The 21,601-nt window shown below is 54.9% G+C and overlaps 1 protein-coding gene across 10 annotated transcripts in view; it reads left to right on the top strand.

The window, feature by feature from the left end:
- The window catches only part of FGFR2 (fibroblast growth factor receptor 2), a 123,321-nt gene that overhangs the window by 84,075 nt on the left and 17,645 nt on the right, over positions 1-21,601 (top strand). For 5 of the 10 annotated variants that reach the window (XM_075534921.1, XM_075534927.1, XM_075534925.1 and 2 more), the window contains 6 exons: positions 4-148; positions 2,155-2,351; positions 11,581-11,732; positions 14,839-14,960; positions 17,685-17,795; positions 20,074-20,264. In XM_075534921.1, the coding sequence (XP_075391036.1) occupies positions 4-148; positions 2,155-2,351; positions 11,581-11,732; positions 14,839-14,960; positions 17,685-17,795; positions 20,074-20,264 (918 nt within the window). Of the gene's footprint in view, positions 1-3; positions 149-2,154; positions 2,359-11,580; positions 11,733-14,838; positions 14,961-17,684; positions 17,796-20,073; positions 20,265-21,601 lie in introns of all 10 variants that reach the window. The other 5 variants (XM_075534920.1, XM_075534926.1, XM_075534924.1 and 2 more) reach the window with 1 other exon arrangement.

Genomic DNA, 21,601 nt, shown 5'->3' with positions numbered 1-21,601 from the left:
TAGGCTGCGGGTGTTAACACCACCGACAAAGAGATTGAAGTTCTCTATATTCGGAATGTAACTTTTGAGGATGCTGGGGAATATACATGCTTGGCGGGTAATTCTATTGGGATATCCTTTCACTCTGCATGGTTGACCGTTCTGCCAGGTATATATCGCTCTTCCTCTCCTTGGGTCTCCCTTCTTCCTGGTTGATTGCTATCAAGTGAACACAGCTTCTGTTCTCAGAAAGGGGCCTTTTAACGATAAAACCACCCGCCAACAATAAGAAGTCCACCACCCGCCCGTCCACGGTCACGTACAATTTCACCCTGGAATCCCAAAGGGGCCGACTCGCGCTTCTTAAGCGAGCCATCGAGTCAATTGCTCAGAACCCCTGATCTCAAGGAGGGAAAGTTGAAATTACTTTGCACCTTCTCCCTCCAAATTCCATTTTCACTCCACGCCTCTCACCTCTCCATCGTAGTCATGCCCCCTCCGCCCCTGCCCCCACCCCCACCTCATGGTCACCAGATGTGACTCCGTGGGGCAGGGGGGCGCGGGGTGTGTCCAGGTGCCTGGGACAGCACCTCTCCGGCAGGTGTACAGAAGCAGTGTGTTGCCTACCTTTGGGAATCGGTGCATGTTGCTTTGGAGTAGACTTGGTTTGCTTTTACCGCAGAGCATGCCCCTGCCGTCTCGGGCTGGATGTTATTTCTGCGGAAATCAACATCCGAGAAAGCTCGCTCCTGCTTAAGACGCTGCTGCCTCTGAGCTTTTCCGTGGGCATCTTGGCCCTCAACAGACTTTTCTGGCTACTCGCCGCCTGCTCTGATGTACCTGCCGCTTTGCCGCCTCCTGGGCAGGTCTGCGTCGCAGCCTCTAGCTCGGCTGTGAAGGCCTCCGCTTCCGAGTTCAGTGCCTCCCTGCATGCCTGTTGTACGCCTGGTTCCCTATAGACCCACCGTTGCGTTGTGTGCTCTGCTGCAAGTGTGTTGTTTTTGTTTTTCTGTCCTGACGAAAATGTATCAGCTTGAATACCATTGCCTTCATTTATTTCCCCCTCCTGTTGTGAATTTGCACTGTGAATATGTATTTGCTTAAGACCATCCGGTGCCTCCTATGTTGAGCTTGCTTTATTACGTGCAGTGCCGCACTCTGCCGGTGCCCAGTTGGCACTTGTTAACCCATCTGCCTGGCAGTGACTGGCATGTTAACTGAGACTGCAGTTTGCCGAGACGCGCTCCCTGGAAATACACTGCTTGTGGCTTGACCCTGGAGCACGGAGGAGAGGGCGTTGCTGGGCGCTTCTATAAGAATGCGCTGCCTTAAGGAATCGCCAGCATACCACACGGGCGGCGCCATTGCCGATTAAGTTTTGCATTCGGAGAAAAGTTGCCATGACGACAACCCATAGACTCAGATGCACTAACAGCCCGGCTTCCTATTGATGGAGGAGTGTCATACGCTTTTAACCTCACGGCATCCCTCTATTCCTTAGGAAGTTAAAATAAGACAAATCGTACGGGCGCTCTGAGTCGTACGAAGCGACTGGTTTTAGACCAGATGCGTTCTGGTTTCGCTGGAGTTGATGAAGAATCCGGAAGCAGTTTGGGGGAGGGGCTGGCTAGATGAATGCCCGTGTGGAGCGGAAATGTGCTCATCTGGGTTACACGTCATTTTGTCCACGTCTTCGCCGGGAAGACGCTGGTCTGAAAAAATGGAGGCGCTGTAACCTCAGTGGGCACCAGTCAAAATGTAGAACTTCCAATTCGGTGCATCTGGGCCCATGACGAGCCTGGACGAGGGTTCTACCCCGCCTGCGGGCGAGGCTGTTGTCCACGCCACGCTGTTGTCTAACAGAGAGAGTAACCTGGCAGCAGCCCGCCTTCGTAATGTGGTGGCAGCCACTCTCTGGATCGCGGGTGCCCACTGAGGCTGCCCCCAGGGCCCTGGGGCATTGAGGGACCCTGGGCCCATAGTGGGAAGCAGCTCAGGGCAGGGGTCTGCAGCCCAAGCCATTCTCAGTGCATTGCATTATCGGGAAGCCCACCTTGTCCTGGGCATGGGCCAGTGTCTCCTCGATCCCTGTTGATGTGGAGTGATGTGTACGTCCGGTGTCCTAACTCTGTGGCCTGCTTATCTGTCCCCCCTGCCCTGTGACCTGCCATCCAGCTCCCGTAAGAGAAAAGGACATTGCCACTTCCCCAGACTACCTGGAGATAGGCATTTACTGCATAGGGGTCTTCCTAATCGCCTGCATGGTGGTCACCGTCATCCTGTGCCGCATGAAGACGACGACTAAGAAGCCGGACTTCGGCAGCCAGCCGGCTGTGCACAAGCTGACCAAGCGCATCCCCCTGAGGAGACAGGTAACAGAAAGTAGATAAAGAGTTTCAAGAGCTTTACCCTCCCCACACGACCCAGCCAGACTCCTCCCACTTTGGTCTGACCTGCTCCCCTGAGCTGTGGTGGCACTGATAGCTCCAGCGGGCTCCTTGGGTGGCCGCCCACTTCGGACTGGGAGCTTGTCAAGCCAGGTCTTGGCGTGTATCTGATGGGAAGTCCGAGTCGTGCTCTGGAGCCCAGAAGGGCAGAGGGCGAATGGCCCAGAGCCCACCGCAGGACTGGAAGTGCCTTTTTGTATGTTGGGTGGTTCTCTTGTCAAAACCTGAAGCATCTTCGTCCGGTGCTTGAGACCCAAGCTGGTGGTGTTTGGAGACAGGCAGGGCTATCCGGTGGCGTTGGTACCGTTAGCGGCCAACACAGAAACAGTAGTTCTGTTTGTCCTGGAGGCAGACCTCAGAGAGGAGATGGTGGGTTTAGTTTCAGACCTCCACAGTAAAGCACATGAATGTTGGGTCGGGTGCCCAGTGCGCGTGGAAGTTAGGTTTGCGCAGCGCTGCCGCCTATAAAGGACCGTGGCAGTGTAGGGGCTGCACAGTGGAGCTGCTAGCTACAAGGTCGGCGGTTCAAACCCGCCACAGGAGAAAGATGAGCCATCACCTGCTCTAAAGAGTCCAAAGCCCAGGGCAGCCAGAGGGGCGGCTCAACTCTGTCCTGCAGGGTGGCCCTGCGCTGGAACAGACTGGATATCAGTGAATTCGGTCTCTGTGAAGCGTGTAATGGTGTCGCAGAAAAGCCTGAAGTCTTGTGAGGGTGATCAAAGCGTGACCCAGAAACAGGAAGCGGGCCCGCATCCTTAGAAGATCGTCACCATTCACTGGCTCGAAACAGGGGCGCTGCACACCATCCATCTGTTACAGACTGATGTGCAATCTAGAAGGCTGGCAAGGGGCAGAAGGTTCACTGTGATCAAGTGAGGTCTGCCTGTGCTTTTAAAAATCCAGGTCGGAAAGCTACACCCCAGAGATGAATCCGGGGCTGCTGCTTAATTAAAACCAGCCCGAGAGAGACTTCTGAAAAGTGAAGTGGAATTTTAGCGCCGCGGCCCCTTCAGTTCCAAAAATAGACTTTTATGCACGGACGCCCCCTGGTATTCTGTGGCCGGTGAGTCACAGGTGTGGGCAGTGCCTTGGGAGTAGGGGGCTTTTCTCTGGAGCTGGGGGTGGATTGTGTTTAACCCTGGGCTCGGGTCTTGCTGGGGCCTTGCTGCTCGTGTGCAAGCACCTGATTGGTTGGATTTTCCCTTGAGGATGGATAGATGAGGGTCAGTTGGAGCCTGCGAGGTGAGGGGGGAAGAGATACCTGAACCCCATCCTCCCCAGAAAGCTGTCTGTGGAGAGCCAGTGGATGGCAAAGTCACACAGTGTTGGGGCCTTGGTGTCAGCGAAGGCAGTTTCTTTGGATGCTGCACACAGAGAGGGCTGGTTCCTTGGCCTGGTTTGCGTGTGGACTCGGTAGATTTAATAGATGTTTATAAGCAAGCCTGAATCTTTCTCCTAGCACCAGCGCTTGTGGCTGGATAGGACTGGGTAGGACTGGGAAGCCAGGTGTTAAGCAAGCTCCTGGGTGATTCTGCAGAGTACTTTGAGGAAGTGGGGACTTCAGGCTGCGGTGACATTTTCTGGACAAGGTGTCAGGAAGGGTTGGGGGCCAGGTGGTCAGCTGTGGTCTTGGCATGAAGCTGGCGGTTTTCAGCCAGGGATGAATGGATCATCCCTTGTGTGTTTCCTTGATGCCATATTGCAAGCCGTTCTGTTTTCTGAACCGGAGGGAGGATTGGGAGGCTGCGTCAGGCTCCGGTGAATGACCAGGTGCTAAGAGCAAGGGAAAGGGGTCCCATTGGGCCAGCCCTGCCACCAAGCCTGCTGGGGTCGTTTTACATTTCTCCTGCATGTCTGGAGACAGTAATCAGCCTGGGACCTTATGCTGCTCCCTACCCTATACAGGGCTGGTTGCCTCTGGGGGTCTGGCCTTAGAGAGTTCTAAGTGGGAGTGGTAGTCCTGTCTCCCTCCCCCCACCACCCCCAATAGGTGTGCTTTCTAGAGCTAACCTGTAATTTGGTTTCTCTAGTCTAGGCCATTGTCCTTTAATCCTTCCCTTTAGCCTGGCTCTACTCCGCCCCAGCTTCCCCTTGCAACTGTGGACAACGTTCCCTTTCGGCCCCTTTAAAACCACCATTTCCAAAACAGTGTAGTCCCCCAAACACACTCAGCCTCCAAAGCAATAACTCCCCACCGGGTCCCTCCCCCACAACCAGGAATCCACTTCTGGGCTGGATCTTCCATAGAAGGGGGATGGGACATGCCCATCCTTTTGGGTCTGGCTCCTGGTGGGCAGCGGGATGTTTTCCAGGTCCATCCATGGTGCGCCATGGGCTTCTGCTCTCCCTGGGGCGGAGTCATGCTCCCTCGCGTGGACGGACTGCTGCGGCCACGTGGGTCGTTCTCACCTTTGGCTACGGTGGACGGGGCTGCAGCGGTCACCAGCGTGCAAGCCCGCTACAGTTTTCCGGCTCTTCCCTTCTCTTTGGGCCCAGCATTCAGAGGAGAGAATCTTCGTTCTCCTTCACCTAAGAGGACAGGTCAAAAAGGATTGCTCGCACAAGTAGAGAAAGTTTTCATTAGAACTATCAAAACGTGAGGCTGTTTGTTTCTCAACGTGCTCTCTGTCCGGGTCTCTCTGTTATCCCTTCCTGGAGAATCCCCGCTCTTCCAGTCACGCCCCATCAAAACCCCACGTTTGGCATCCCTAAGGGACTCGGATCTTGTTTCTTTTCCATGTTGAGTTGGGGTGGGGTGGGGCGAGGGCTTGGGGTGGGGGCAGAGAAATAAGTCTGAATGGGGCAAGATCAGGGCTGTAGGGCCTACGGGGTAAGCTTTCCCAATGGAATTCCCCTAGGAGAGCCCTAACATGCTCTTCCAGGAGTGAGCACAGGTGCGTGGTTAGAATGGGCTAGCACACCCAAGGACACGCTCCCCTGGCTTCTTCCCCACCAGTGCACCTTTCAGCTCCGTCATGCACTGCCACGGTCAGCCGGTGTCCTCTGAGGTTCACCTCGGCCCTCTCCAGCCACAGTCACCACCTTCTCCGCAATGTACCTCTGCCTGCACCTTAGCTGGCCCAGCAGAGCCCCTGGGGAGCCACTGTTTCCATCGGAACTTTTGGAAGTGTAGCAAGGTGCTCTTTTTTAGTAAGGGCCTTTTAGGAGGGAGACCAAGGCTAGTGTGCGCCTGAGAGGACTTGTCTGCAGCCGCTCCCCGTCGCTGAGGCATCTGTAGACACACTTGGCTGCGATAAACCCATCCGGGTATGAATAGAACCCTGTAGAGCGATGCTTTTTCACTTATCCTCAGATAAGATTCAGAGGCCCTTACAAGCTCTGCCCTCAGCCCTGGCCTCTCTGTTTACCTTTCTCTCTGGCCTCTGGCCATTCTCCACTGCCCTGCTCCACTCTGCTGGTCACGTCTCTCCCATTCCCCGTGATGGAAAGCACCCTGTGTTCCTTCCCGTCCCGCCTCCCTTTCTCCACCCTCACTGACTGAGGGATTGGTCCAAGGCTGGCATTCTCGGGGGCCGAGGCGGGAGGTGGGATGGCCTTGTGTTTCCAGAGGGTCAACCCCTATGAACAGAGCAGAGGGAAGTGGGCAGAAAACCAACTCTTAGGAGAAAGGACGTCTCTGGGAGACTGGTTTACCTGGGGGACTGTTGGCACACTACAGTCTTCGTAGCTGTCCAAAGGGACCAGGTTATTCCTTCTTCACAGAGCCCCTCTCAGGAAGCAGCGCCCCGTGGGTGGACAGGGAGATACCTATCGGGTCTCCAGATCAAAGAGGGTCATGGGACTGTGGCTGGGATGGAAGAGCTACGTTGAGGACAGAGAGAGTATCCACAGGGATGCCTAGCATGCCTTTACCTGGCGGCAGGTGAGTCTGTACTCAGATGTCCAGGGGGAGGCGGGGCGGGGGGGAGAAGGGAGGTGGAGGCGGTTGCTTCCTCTTTCATGAGGAGGCTGCCCTGGCTGGCCCAGCCTCCTGTTACACAGACAGCTCTGGGCACCTTCAGGATGCGACCCAGGTCTATCTTCTTGGCCCGGCCCCTCGCCCGGCCCCAGGGGCCTCTCACCCACCCGCCCATCGGGGTTCTTGTTTGTGATCCGGTCGGGGGCTTGTGCCTGTTAACATCCACTCGTCTGCACTGAGTGTCCTAAGTGCGGGCCAGCATTTCAGCAGATGGGTCTTTTTCCCTTCCTCCTTCTTGGAGCAAAAATATTTTTCTCCCGTACCCAAGAAGAAATTCCTTGCGATCACTTCCCGGTCCTCATGAATTTTGTTTTTTTTTTAAAGGTTATTTTTTATGTCTTTTATGGGGTTTGGAAAAAGAGACGCAGCTTGTTGGTGGAGGGGAGGATGGACGGTACCTGGGCCCCGCTTCCTTTGGCGGGGCCCCTGGCTTGTTTTGCTGGGTATCAAGCACCAGGAGAAGCACTTATCACCTGCCTCCCTTCCTTTGCCACCCACAGCATGTTAAGTGGGAGCTGTCACCATCACCCTGCAGAGGCCCCTCCCACTCCCCCTTTGTTGGTTCTTGTACGAAGTACATGGCTGCTACCCAGCAGCCACAGGGAACCATAGAACAGCCCTTACACAGGTATGTCCATTGCATTAAAGAGAAGGTGAATCTTCCTGGATTTTCCACAAAACAGGAGTGTGTGCGTGTGTGTGTGGGTGTAGGTAGGCAGAGAAAAGGGGCGGTGGTTGTTAAGGAGGCATGCGGACTTGCTGGGTTTGTTGGATGAACTTTTCGGCAAACACATTGGGTTCCTTCTTTCTAGAAGATCCCATAAGTCAGGGTGGGAGCTCACCCTGTCTCCCATGTTCACTCTGCCCAGATGCTTCTCCTGGGTGGTGAAGGCCGTACACTTCTGCGCCCACTGCTTCCCCAAGCCGCAGGTACACAGGTATTTCCTCCCCCCGCCCCCTCCCCCCCAGGCTTCCGTTTTACTCTCTTGGCTGCAGTTCCAGGCAGGCTGACACCAGGAAGAAAATCCAAGGGCACTCAAGGTCCTCTTTTATAGCAGTGTCTTTGGGGCTGTGCATGTGTTTCTTGGGACAGAGATGCTGGAGGAGTCATGAGCCAGGCCCTGGGGCAGAGAATTAATGATCACCACAACACACGGGGTGACGGATCTAGTCTGGGGTTGAAACACACCCCGTTCTGGGAAGGAGAGCTCCACTTCTGGTAGCTCGTTCCCCACGGAGCAGGGGGAACACGAGGATCTCGGAACAGCCCCTGTGTTCTGGTCAATCAAATGGTCTAAGGCCACCTCACTGATCCAGGGCCTCCTCTGTCCCCACAGGTTTACTAGGGGGTGGGGAGGGGCAGGCCAGGGGGCAGGCTGGGGGAAGGGAAGAAGTGTGGAGAAGAGCAAGTATCCAGTTAACAGCCTTGACTAATTCTCTACATTTTGTTATGGGGCAAAAAAATAAATAAACTGCCCCCAAAAATCTAACCCAGAAACCTCTTGGGCCTTTATCTCCTCTCCCCCCACCCCCCCACCCCCCGCCTGGGGTGACAGAAGTATTTTGTTTGGATGTGGGCGAGCAGCAGGGGAAGGCAAGGCAGGATGCTGTCAACCTCAGGGCCTCATTTTCGGGAGGAGGCCAGAACTTGACTCCCCACCTAACCATTAGATGGTTTCTTTATCAAGGGGGGGGGGAATGGGAGGGGCAGCCCTCCCTCAGGAATAGGCCTACAAATGGGGTCCCCTGCTCCAAGGCATCCTTGCTTGGGCCTGCTCTGCTCCCTGGAAGCCCCCCTCTGGGTGGTACACTCAAACCTAATCTCCGACTGAGAGATAACTGTTACTTGTGGCCCTTTAAGGGCAGGGTGGAGTGATTAACCCCTTCCTAGCTTAATCTCCCGTGTGTGGCAGAGTACAGAAAGCTCATGGGGTTAAAAGCTTGATTAATGGTACCGGTAGGAGAGTCCAGAGGGTGCAGGAGCTGAACGAGAGACAGCAAACAAGTGCCTTCCAGAGGGGGGTGGGGTAGGTGCCTGCTAGGATTTGGAAATGGGAAAACAGTTTCTTGGAGTGTTTATAAATAACTTCACGATCTCTTATCAGCCTACCAACGGAATATTTTTAAAGGAGGGAAAAGGGGAGACCTAAGAGTGAAGTTGGCCTCCTCGGGGGCGGGACCCTGTGGCTTTGCACTTAAGGGGAGAGAGGGGGTCTCACAGGCTGGCAGGGGGACTGGCAAGAGGGGCTTGGTGGGGGCACAAGAGAAGCAGAGCACCCACCACGAAGGCCTTGCCTGAGAGGAGAGGCAGGGTGCCTGCCCTCAGAACAGCCTGCTCTGGGAGGCAGACGGCCATGAGCAGAGAGCCAGTTGTGTTTTACAGCCCCAGGGGGGATTTTAAAAGCATAGTAAAAATGCGTGGAGGTAAAAATTAAGACGTACCTCAGTAGACAGAGCAATGGGGCTCCTTAGACGTTTTGCATTTTTTCAGCCCCCTCCCCCCTTCTGCTTTTTATAAGAGTGTTTTCCAGATTTCTAAGTCTTCATCAGAGTCCCTGCTTTTAATCTGAACAGAATTTCCTTAAGTAATCCTTTTTGTAAACACGCTTATTTTAAATAACAAAGTCTGTGAAGGTGAAGGCAGTCCACTTTATTAAGAGCGTGCACACCAAAGCCTGGCTGGCATTCCCTCCGGAACGAGCGTGCCTGGGTGAACTTTTGTCCAGGGCTTGTGGGTAAAGATTCACAGGTTACTACAGAGCAGTCACCTTTAGGTGGATCACTAAGTCCTTTTGCTGTTAAACAAGACACTCTGCAGCCCACTTTCGAACTTCCTACTGGGTCGAAATGGTTCACACATGGGCTGCTAACCGAGCAGGGGGCTGATGCTTCATGACACCCATAGGTGCCCTGGAAGAAAGTCCTGTTGAGGGGCCACAGAAACCCCCGTGGAGCAGAGTTGAGTGACACGTGAGGCACCATGCGTGTGAGCTGGCCTGAGAGCACGTGGTGGACACCAGGGGACAGTGCACCCTGCCTGGACCCAGGAGGAAGGGTGAAAGGAAAACTCCTAATAGTTTTACATTCATTTTAGAAATCAGTCTACTTCACTCCCAGTGAAGCACAAGACCCTCTCATATCCCCTCTCCTCAACATTAAATTAAAAAAACAAAAACCCTCACTGCCACCAAGTCAGTTCCTACCCCAGGGACCCTGCAGGGCAGGGTAGAAGGACCTCAGCGTGTTTCCACCAGAGTCGGAGAGCCTCCTCTCTCTCCTGAGGAGTGGCTGGTGGTTTGCAACTTCCGACCCTGTGGTTCACAGCCCGGTGAGGACCCCCCTCTCCCCTGCCCCTGACATCACAGCCTTCAGTTCAGATCCTTATTAGCTTCGAAGGTAACTGCTGTGAGGGGGCTTCCCAAAACGTGCGTGGGGGAAATCCCACCATTTTTTAATCCTGTTTTTCCCTGTGTATGTTTTTGAAACCCCTCCCCCATATTTTTAGAGAAATTGCTTCTTTTCTCCAATGCGAAAGGACTACAGGACTACAGGTACATCGTCCCAGACTCCAAAGGGTCTAGGAACTTCTGAAATATGAGCGGAGTGGGCTTCAAGAAGTTTGTGGAGTAATGGAATTAAACGATAATAGAGGGGAAGCCTCCTCTTATTTTCTCTCCCCTTCTCCCACCCCTAACCTCCCCCAGAGGAAGCTGCTGCTAAACCCCAGGCCCCCTTTCAGGCACTTTTTGTTAAGGTGTGTGTTCTAGCAGGGTGGGGGCTCCTTTCCTTGGAGCATCGTCCTGTGAGCTCATTGACTGAGGGGGGTGTTGCTTTCTGGCTGGTCACATCCCGCCTCTGGCCTTCCAGTTCATTTCCTCTGCTCTTTGTGGATCCCAGAATGCCATGCACACGCAAGGTGGAGTTCTGCAAACTCTGCCCGCAATTAAGGGCCACGCTGCCAGGGTGCAGGAGGGGCCCCAGGTGTCGGACCTCAGCACGTTGGGTCTGTACTCTGTCGGCACTGATGCTTCCCCATTTGGCTAGATCTGGACTCGATTGGCATGGTCTTGTCACACATGATCCCCAAGTGCAGGTTCCCATGGTTTTTTTCCACCCAAGGGGGACCTGGGGGCTGGGCACACAATGCCATTTCCTGTACCAGGCAGCTTAGAAAGCTCAGACATATACTTGGGTACCTTTAAAAGATCATAGAAATTCTGTATTTAATACTGAAAACTAACTTCTTAGGACCCCCCCCCCCCAAAAAAAATCCCACTGATTCACTTGTAGATACTGCTGAGTGGCCCTAGGGTTGCTGTGACTGGTTGCCTCCAAACTGGGTCACGGAGACCAACAGAAACGTCTGTGAGATCCCAGAATCTGAGAAAATAGCTCAGCGACTCCCGCGTACTGCTAGGTGGGCAGGAGCCCTCCCAGGAAACCGAATAAGGATGCATGTTTCTTGCTCTTAACTCTTTGTCCCACTTCCAAGCACTGGTGTGGGAAGCTGACAGTCACAAATGGTGGCCCATCTTCACCTCCCTGCCTGGGTGCCCACGGGTTCCCGGAAGGACTGGGGACAGCCCAGCAGTCTGGGCTGTGTGTCGGGACACCGTTTGAGGTCAGCAGTGTGTGACTGAAAGGACTTGGGGGAGAGCAGGTCAGCTACGACCTGTTCTGACATTCAGATGCTAGGTCCTCAGGCACTCTGCTCACATTGGAACATACAGACAACCAGGGATCGGGTGTTCTGAAAGATTTCACCACGTTTCCCAAGTTGGGCCTGGACTCGTGTCCAGGATGGACGTCGGGACTCCTGGATTCGGTGGGCTCATTTGTGTGCAGGTGAAACGGGAGGAATGGGACCAGGGAGGTCTGTCCACGGTCCTCAGGTGACCACCTTGCGGAGTTAAAAGAGGGAGAGTGACGTTTGGCGCCAGAACTGTGAGAGAGGATTCCTGAAAAGCTGGCCGTGAGGCGGCAGCATTCTCATGGATCCTGTGACTGCCTGCGTGGACTTCCGGGTGGTCGTCCTTTGGGCCCGTGTCCGTGACTCTGGCTGACACCCTCCCTCCTCTTGCTCTCGCCTCCGAGTCTCTGGCTGGGCCCCAGTAGGTTTCCAGCCTGTGACGGTAGGGCCAGGATTACATCTTCGTTTTTGCATTTTGCATCCAGGTGTCTGCCGAGTCCAGCTCCTCCATGCACTCCAACACCCCGTTGGTGAGGATAACGACACGCCTTTCCTCCACGGCGGACACCCCCATGCTGGCAGGGGTCTCCGAGTATGAATTGCCGGAGGATCCAAAATGGGAGTTTCCAAGAGATAAGTGAGTACTTGTCGGGAACATCTCTGAGTGGAGACTGAGGGATGCATGAGGGTATTGAATCGACAGTTTTTGTTGAACGGCAAACGTCTGGCTGGGACAATGTGAAGGGCGGGGAGTGAGATTGTATCCTGAAATAACCAGCTCCCAGAAAATGGAAGAATTGCTTTCGTGTGGATAACTTCCTTAAAAGAGCGCTTCGAGCCTTGGCTGGTCTCTCGTTAGCATTTTTTGTGAATTCCTGACCGTCCAAGCCCAGGCGCGTGGAGTGAACTTGGAATTATCCAGCTGTGATATTCTTTCCACCTCTTGGTTATTAAAATGTGGCTGACCAGTGGGTCATTGCTCTAGAGAAATTCGGTCCAGGCTACATATTGGCAAATGGAACAGTCTCCCAGGGCTGCTGTTTTCGAAGGTGGTCAAGGTCATATTGGGCTGGGAAGCTTCCCAGGGGTCACCTGTCACCTTGTTTCCATGAGCGCATGCTCTTCCTTATTGGATGACCTAGAGGTGTTCAAACCAGATGCTCAGTCTGGGCATGGCCACGGGAGCTCTGCTGAGGTTGGTCATGGGGCCTATGGAGGCTTTGGTCTGGCTTAACGCCTGGTGCTTTGGACTCCTGGCTCTGCCAGCTGGTGCCTGGGCAGTCATGAGTGAGACCCCTGATTCTCAGTCCTCAGTTCTGTACATTTGGGGCACGGTCCAGACCTCCCAGGACCAAGCACACTTCTTGGCTTCTGCTCATCCATCTCTTTTGCCCTTTGTCATCATGTCTCGGTCACTTGGAAGCTCTGGACTGCAACCCCCAGAAAGATGCATGCACTGCTCACACAGACAGTGAGCAGATCTTGGCTCAGAGCCCACTGTCCTCCTGGTAGGAGACGCCTGTGGACTGACCTCCCGAGATGAAGTCGGGGGTTCACTCAAGGGCTCTCAACTCACTTGTGGGCTACCTCTTGTGGGAGTGAGAGGCCGCTGTCTGAGAGTCGCAGGTGTGGAGATGCTGGCTGTACTACTGCATCGCAGAAGCCAGAGAAAATTCTGGACCCTTGTCCACGGCGCCTCACTTTGCCTTGACAGTTGTCAGAGAAGTGCAGGGCTGGCTCCAGAAGGACCTCCGAGACAAGCTTTGCAAATCAGAGATAAGCTTTCCCAGACGCTGGAGCTGGGGACAGCCAGCTCTGTGGGAGAGGACTTGTAGGTTGTGGCCTCTGTAATTTTGTTTCACACAACACCACACCCATCCACATGGCACCAGTGGAGATCTGAATACACACCATATGCTTAAACCGAGTTATTGTCCAGGTTGCAGCCAGTGAAGGAGTTCATTGAAGTGATCTCCAGTGTGTTTGTGTACTGTAGTGAAAAGATCATCCACTCACCTATCTACCCATCCATTCATCCACCTACCCAACCATCCATCCACCCATCATCCATCCACCCACCTACTCATCCATCCATCCACCCATCCACCCTTCCATCCATCATCCACCAACCCATCCATCCATCCATCCATCCATCCACCCATCCATCTACCCACCAACCCATCCATCCATCCATCCATCCATCCATCCATCCATCCATCCATCCATCCATCCACTTATTTGTCTATCCACCTATTTGTCCACCCATCCATCCATCCACCCACCTATATCCATCCATCTATCTACCCATTCACCCACCCATCCATCCACCTGTCCACCCATCCAAGATCACTTGCACGGCATGTACAAGGCATTGTTTCTTCGCCTGCGGGAGCTGGAGAGAAAAGAGAAATGTTTCTCATGAGGCCTCCCAGCTCCCTCGTTGGGCAGCTCCACGTGCAGGGCCAGCTCATATGGACATCCCTACATACGGATGACTGAACTGGGGAGTTGTTGCCACCCCAGGTCCAGCCTGTAGCTCCAGCCACCTGTGATATCTCAGTCAACAGTGGACGTCTGTCTGTGCTGCGCAAACCAGGAGCTCCCACCCGAGGGGCGCCCCAAGTGTGGAAAATCTGAGTGCTAGACGTTTCAAAACACGGCGCAGCACAACGTAGGCAGAGCAGGTTTCCAATGAATGAAGGCTATTTAGAAGCCGTTTATTAGATCGGGGGCAAAAGTTACACAAAGAAGGGATTGTTCTGCTTGTATAGCAGGGCAGTAGGACATAAATTAGCCATTTTTCCAATGCAAATGTTTATTTTCTGCCAAGATGTTAAATTTAATTTTCGTCCTGGAGAGAAACGGAATGACCTCAGCATAGCATACGCTGCTCCCCCCTCCCCCCTCCCACCCTGAGCTTGAACCTCTCCACACGTGTGTATGCTTACCGTAAATACTGTTTACCGATGGCAGCTCACGGCCGGGCCGGGCTAGGCTTACGTTACAAATCCGCAGTCATAAGTATTCCAAAGGCTTCTCCTTTCTGCTGGTGTTCCAGAGGGCCTTAGGACAGCCAGCATGAGGCCATTTGTGAGACACAGATGCAGCTTCTGAGCTGGGAGATGGGGGGCGTTTGCAGGGTGGGGTGCGGGCTTTCTCCGTGACTGCACTGGGTCATTGTAGGGTTCTGAACTGCGAGTCCTCCTTGTCCGGCCTTTTGCAGTTTTCATGACCGGAGACGAATGTCAGGCTCCTGCAAAGGGTTTTGGAAGAAGGTCCAGGCCATGCCACTGGGCAAGGGACGTGTACCCAGAAGGTCCCATCGGTCCTGGAATCGTCGCTGTGAATCAGAAATGTCTGGGTGGCCAGGGTCCCCATCACTCTCCTGTTGGAGCCCCTCGCTTCATGCATGGTCCGCTGGTTGCAGATCAAAGACGCCTTGCAGTGTTGGCCTTTGGGGAAACTGACCAACCCCCTGGCCAGGAAGCATTCCTTCCCGAAAGAAAACAGCGGGAGACTACGTAGGTGAAAGCAATAGTGGCCCCACCAGTGATTGGCATTCTCGGAAGGCACTGGGGCACGCGTGCGGAGGGTGGGCAGTGGGGGGTCTCATTGGTTCCATATGACACACGCTGCGTGTCTCGGCAGGCTGCTGGGAGGTTTTTATATTCCATCCTGGAATTCCGCTCGCTGCACCCCTCCCTCCACCAGATCGGTATGCTAATCCCCCTCTCCACGTGCAGGCTGACGCTGGGAAAGCCCCTTGGGGAAGGCTGCTTTGGGCAAGTGGTCATGGCCGAAGCCATGGGTATCGACAAGGAGAAGCCCAAGGAAGCGGTCACCGTGGCTGTGAAGATGCTGAAAGGTGAGCTGGGGGGAGCCTCCTATCAGGAGCACTGCTCTGTGGCATCTGATCTCCAGCATGGCAGGGGTCAGAGGGCACATAGTTGACCTCAGGGTTGAGAAGTTTTCGGAATCAATCAGCGTCTTGGGCAGACGGGTCATCTTGTGCTTGTACTTAGCGGAGCCAGCTTTGAGAAGGTGGGTTGTGCCCTCTCCCCCTCCTGGTGGGGGAAGCCTGCGGATCTTCCTTCCCGCCATAGCCTGTATGGTTAGGAAGCACCGACTGGCGTCTAGCTGCCTAAGGCAGGTCGGGACTGGCCCGGGGGATTCACTCAGTTCTCTCAGTTGGCAAAGCTGACGTTTAGGGGGAGACCAGGAGGTTTGTAGACTCAGAAGCTACCCAGCCAGGATGTTCCTTAGAAGTGTGAGCAGGACACAGTATATAATTGATCAAGGATTCACGTGGTGGGAAGGTAGAGGAGAGAGGTGGGATAAAAGGAGCTGATACCGGGGGCTCGGGTAGAAAATGTTTTGGAAATGGTGATGGCAACATAAGCACAAATATGCTCGATACATTGATGTATGGACTGTTATAAGAACTGTAAGAGCCCTAATAGAATGGTTTTTTACAAAGAAAAGAGTGATTAAGAAAAGAAGGCGTGTGAGGATAGGCCGGCGCCGTCAGGAAGGGCCTGTGCCCAGAAAGGGTAGCGTGTCTCATCAAGTTGGGGTCAGGAAGAATGAGGAGAAAGCTGGAGGGCCTGCCTGCCACCTCAGAGACGCTGCAGATGCCACGGGCCCGGGCAGGGCTTTGCCGCGTTGTACGGCAGGACACCGAGAATCGGCACTGACCCCGCTTAGCGAACGCCTACTACGAGGAGGCTTGGGGGAGGCTGGCGTGGCGTCTCTTTGCTGGAGGAGCTCCGCCGGTTGACACTGGCCGGGGCGGGTCACGGAGCAGGTCCGAAAGGCCCGAGCAGGATCCGGCCTGGGGCAGCATCTTCTGGAACACGGAAGCTGTCGACCCCTGAGCGTAAATGTCAGGCTGCGTTCTTGGGAGGCTGACTGTTTCTGCACTAACCTTTCCATCCCAGGACCGTGCGGAACTTGTCATCACGAACACTCTCACCTGCGGTACTCCTCTGCCGGGGGGGGGGGGGGGGGGGGGGGGGGGGAGGCCTGCTCCGGGGCCCTGGGCAGAGAGCTAAGCGCTGCACTGGGCTGAGCTGTCCCTGAAGCCCACCCGTGGGAGGTGGGGCGCCCATCGCAGCAAGAGTGCAGGCTTCCTTTCCTCTCCTGGGAGAGTTGTCACAACTCTTCCTGATGGGAAGTCACAGGCGGAATCGTCAAAATGACACTTGCCAACCTAGCAGGGCTCCCTAGGAGCACCAGGGTGGCTGAAGGTGGACCCCGTCTTGGGGTTGGATGTTGGCCACCTCTGGCCCAGATGAGGCAGTTCCCTGCTCTCACCGGCAGGCTTTCAGGCCTCTGCTTCTCTCCGGGCAGAACTTTGGGTTTGGGTTTGGGAGCTCAGCGCTACCTGGAGGGAGGGAAGGCTGGGGGCTCTCTCTGCCCTGTGGTACCAGCGCTGCCTTCTCTTAAGATCAGGGCCTTTTGGGCAGCCAGGGGGTGGCTGAGAGTGGTGAGAGAGGACCATCTTCCGGGAGTCGTGGCCACAGCGAGCCTCCTGCGTGGCTCACCCCCTAAGCTCATCAGTGTCTGCTTTGTAAAGCTGAAAACACTTTTTTCCCACATGGCTCCTGTTTGTGCCCCAGCTTCATTCTTTTTTTTTTTTATAAATGTCAGCCAGACAGAGTCCATATTGAATTAGCCCCGGGGGAGAGGGGGGGGTTGTGGGAAGCGTCTGGCCTTGCCAGGTGACCATGAGCCCCCTTGATGTTGGCATTGCTGGTGGCAAGGAGAAAGCAGAGGGTTAAAGCCCTTTCTTAGGGTGATCAGATGCCCCTTTGAGAAGCCACTGACCCCTCTAAACGCGTGGCACCCCCTCCCTTCTGCCCAGTAGACATCCCGCGTGGCCCTGGGGCCCTCTGAAGGGGCTCTGGGCCTGGGGAAATGGGTCCTGACAGACAGGTTCCCACCACGGTCCTCAGGGTTGCCGTGGGTGGAGCCCTTTCCTGGCAGAGGGAAACTTGCCCACATGAGTGAAGGTCACTGGAAAGAATAGACCCCCCACACACACCCCCAGGGGTCTTAGGCAGAACCCTCTACAGTGGGAGCCCCGCCCCTTTCCTGATAAATGAGGGAGGCAGGACTAGGGGACTAGGAGCGTCTTTTCTGGTGCTAAACGCCAGTCTCACAGTTCCAGCCGAGTTTTCAGCAGCTAACGGAGGTGGCGGGGGTGAGGGCTCTGGTGGCGCAGTGGTTAGGCGCTCTGCTCAGGGCTCGGTGGTTGGCATCTTGAACCAGCCAGGCGCTCCGCGGGAGGAAGCTGCAGCAGCCTGCACGTGTCACAGCCTTGGAAACAGGGTGACTGGGAGCAGGAATGGTTTGATTTGCTTTGTGATGGCCTGGGAGCCGGTAGAGACCCATGTTCGAATCCCGGCCAGATCATCAGTCAGAGGAAGAAAGGCCAGGTGGTCTCTCCAGTGAGAGCCCCGTGGTTCACAGAGGTGGTTGGATCCCATGGCGCATGGGGTCGTCCTGAGCTTGAGAGGGCTCCCAGAATCAGGGACTCCTGCTGAGCTCAAGGGCACGGACCAACTTGTGTCTTCCCCGCGGTTTGTAGATGACGCCACCGAGAAAGACCTTTCCGACCTGGTCTCCGAGATGGAGATGATGAAGATGATCGGCAAACACAAAAACATCATCAATCTCCTCGGCGCCTGCACCCAGGACGGTGAGTGAACCTGCGGTCCTGCAGCCACGCCGAGACCGAGGCTAGATGTGAACGGAAGCCAGCGGGTGCTGGGCGTCTCCCATGCACGCTTTCGGTTCCTTTAGAAACCCCTGGAGGCCTGGCTCCTTGAGGCTTCCTCACCCCCCACGGCCATGACCCCAGTGCGGCTTCTCAATTCAGACTAGTCCGGAACATGTACACAGATATTGAGAAGAGATGGGACCTCGGGACACAGAGTCCAGGAACAGGTGTGGGACTAGCGATACCAGAGGGGGAGAGGAAGGGAGAAAGGGGGAACTGATGGTAACGTTCAACACATAACCATGCACCCCTCTATAGGAGGGAGAACAACAGAAAACATGGGGGAAGGGAGACAGCAGTCAGTGTGAGACTTGAACATAATAACAATTTATAATCTAGCAGGGGGTCATGGGGGAGGGGAAGTGGGGGAAAGGAGCGGATACCCAGGGCTCAATAGAAAGCAAATGTCTAGGAAAGAATGAAGGCATCATAGGTACAAATTCACCTGATACAAGCGATGGGCGGATTGTAACAAGAGTTGTAAGAGTCCCTAATAAAATGATCTTTTAATAAACAAATAAATAAAACGCTGGAGGCGTTTCTGGCCCCGAGCAAAAAGTGGCTGGGCGAGGGCTCTGGGTGAGTGCCCTTTCTAGGCCAGGCCTTCAGCGGGGCTGTAAAGGCCTTTATGGGTGTTGGGAGAGACCCTCAACATCAGGTCCTGTGGTTCGGTTGAAGGGATCCTCCCTGCAAGTGAGGGGCGAGGCGTGGGCATCTTGCTACGGGAAAACTGGCCACGCTCCCAAGAGAAGGTGGTAGGAAGGGCTTGTCATTCCTCCTTAGGGGGAGACCGACCCCAACTTCTCTTGTCCCAGCGCTCACTGGTGCCGAGAAATAGTTTGACAGTCCTTGGAACTTGACACGCTGGTCCTGGGACTTTGATTTCTGTTTCTGCTTCTGAGCTGGCTCCCTTAGAAACAAGGGAAGGCCAACGGGGACGGTCCCCGCTGTTGGTCTTTCACCCCATTTGCATCGCCCACTGAGTCATTTGGGGGCCGTTACAGAGATGTGGGGAGACGAGCCACATTGAGAAATCCCATTTCACCTCCTCTGGCTAGTCCACCGTTAGGTTTAGCAGACCAGAGCACCATGGTCAGAGCTCTTTGCCCCTGCCGATGAAAAAGCAGCCACAGACTGGCCGTGGGTGTGTGATCCCGGCTATGAATTTGTGAGCAAGGGCAGTAGGCTGTGTCAGGCCAGTCACTGTCACCTCCTTGTCCACGTGGTGGAGAAATGATTGCAGATTCTCAGGGGGAAACATGTCCAGGAGTGTCTGCTGGGCACCGCTGGCTGTGACCCCACACCGGGAAGTTTTCGTGAAGAGGGGAATGAACTATCAAGCTTGGTTTCTATTCTCTCTTTCCCGGTAACTTGCGTATGGGAAACAGGCTTGAGCGATTCTGGAGAAACCCTGCACCACGTGCGTTATTTGCTGAAAAGATGCCGATGTTGGATGGCCGGGTTTCTTGTGTCTACCTTGCTATGTTCCCCAAGGATCGTACTCAAACTGCCATCGAGTCAGTGATGGCTCACAGAGACCCTGGAAGATGGGGGAAAACTGCCCCCTTGGTTTTCCAAGACTGAAACTCTGGGCGTAGAAAGCCGCCTCTTTCTCTCATAAAGCAGCTGGTACTTTTGAACTGCCCACCTGGCAGTTAGCTGCCCAAGGAAGCAGCCACTGTGGCATAAGGGCGCCAGGTGGAGGAAACACGTTACAGAGCCACGCCTCTGTTCTGCATGTCTATGACTCAAAAGGCACACGTGTATGTACACTAGCGAGGCCCACCTCGAAGGACGAACTTACTGCTGGCCTCGAGTGGACCGTGGGATTGCTGTTGAGAGGCGTGCTCGGGACAATGGAGTGGACGGCAAGAGAACGCCCGGCCGTGTCCTTTTCTTTTCTAAGCACTTTTGAGGCCGCCGGAGCCCTGGTGCTGTAGTGGTTGTGGGTCAGGCTGCTTGCGGTGGGCAAGGCGGGCAGTTGGAGACCACTCACAGGGCTGTCCCTTCCACCCTTAGAGCTTCGGAAACCCACCAGGGGGCAGGGGGTGGGTCGTGATGATGGGCATCGACTCCATGGTGATGAGTTTTGTTTGTTTGCGTGAGGCAGTCACGGTGTCAATTTGGGGACAGTGCAAGTATGCTGTTCTGCATGCTGTGTGTTTAGAACATGTCTGACCTGTGTCCTCTCCCACAGGGCCACTCTATGTCATAGTAGAGTATGCCTCCAAGGGCAACCTCCGCGAGTACCTCCGCGCCCGCAGGCCGCCCGGGATGGAGTACTCCTACGACATCAACCGGGTGCCCGAGGAGCAGATGACCTTCAAGGACCTGGTGTCGTGCACCTACCAGCTGGCCAGAGGCATGGAGTACCTGGCCTCCCAAAAAGTGAGTGTGATTTGGCCAGGTGCAGCCCAGCTAAGAATGCCTTGGAAGAGCGAAAGGTGGCTAGATCAAGCGCCGGCGTGCCCCGTACCACCTGGAAAATACGTCTTGCTTATCCAGGTGTGGGCTTCATGAACTCTTCGAAAGCCAAGCCACCTCTTCAACCTATGGCCATAATGCCGGGATGACCAGGGTGGGCTGTGGCCTCCTGGGATGGCTCTCCGGAGGTGGGGAGCTGATGGGTGGGGGGCAGGGGGAGCGAGGTCCTCAGCTCTGGTGGTCTTCTGGCATGCTTGTGTTGTAGTTCCTGGGTTTGGGGGACAGGAGCTTGGGGTCTGTGTGGAGGACTTTGAGTCTGACTTGGCATTTGCTCTTCGAAGCCTGCAGAGTTTAGAACAAGGAAGGTTATTTGGCTTCAGTGGCTGGGTGACCCTCCCGAGAAGCCAGCCAAGTCTCCTGGGGTGAATCATGTGCATTCCTGGCATGCTTCTGCAATGGAACTTGGAGCTCGGGAGGTATTCGGAAAGCAGCGCCACAGGTACCCAGGGGGACTAGAGATGCCTCCCTCAGGGTCAGCTACCCTCTGGTCCCCAAAGAGGCGGAAGCCCTGGGAAGGTGTGCCTCCTCCCAGCCGGGGCCTGGGCTGCCGGAATCTGAGAGGGACACAAGCTCGGGTCCTCACCTAGAGGACGACAGGCTCAGGTCCTCTCTGATGAGGCAGCCCTGTGAGATCCTGCAGACTCGGAAAGGGGAAGAACTGGTTTAAAGTCACAGAAATGGATGAGGCCACCTGGCAGAGGAGGAGGAGGCGAGCGGGGTCTGGAAGCCATACTCAAGAAGTTCTAGGTCAGTGCCACGGCCTTTTCATAGTTCCTCATGTGGTGGTGAGCCCCCAACCATAAAATTATTTTCGTTGCTACTTCATCACTGTCATTTTGCTACTGTTATGAATCAGGGGACCCCTGTGAAAGGGTCGGTCTACTCCCAAAGGGGTCACAACCCACAGGTTGAGAACCATTGCAAGGAGTCAGGATGTGGGTCCCTGAGGCCAAGAGCACCCAGAACAGCTGTGAGGTTGGGGTTCTGTCCAGACGGAGGAGAGGCGTATGTACGTTGGATCTGGCACGTGGAAGCCAGGAATGGTCTCACCATCTACCGCCATCCCTGGGCACACAGTGAGCCATCTGGTTTGGAGTCACTGGGTACAGTGATTTTGGCTGAAGGTTGAAAAGTGATGTCAAGGTAATAGCTTCAGGAATGCATTCCCCCCTTCATTGGCTCCAGAAATCTAAAGTACTTGAGGATTTGTAATTCTGCTTTTGAATTTACCCCCCTTTGGT

This window comes from Tenrec ecaudatus, chromosome 16 (assembly GCF_050624435.1).
Source record: "Tenrec ecaudatus isolate mTenEca1 chromosome 16, mTenEca1.hap1, whole genome shotgun sequence".
Taxonomy (NCBI): Eukaryota; Metazoa; Chordata; class Mammalia; order Afrosoricida; family Tenrecidae; genus Tenrec; species Tenrec ecaudatus.
Note: the sequence above shows the minus strand (reverse complement) of the source record. Positions and strands in the feature narration are given on the sequence as shown.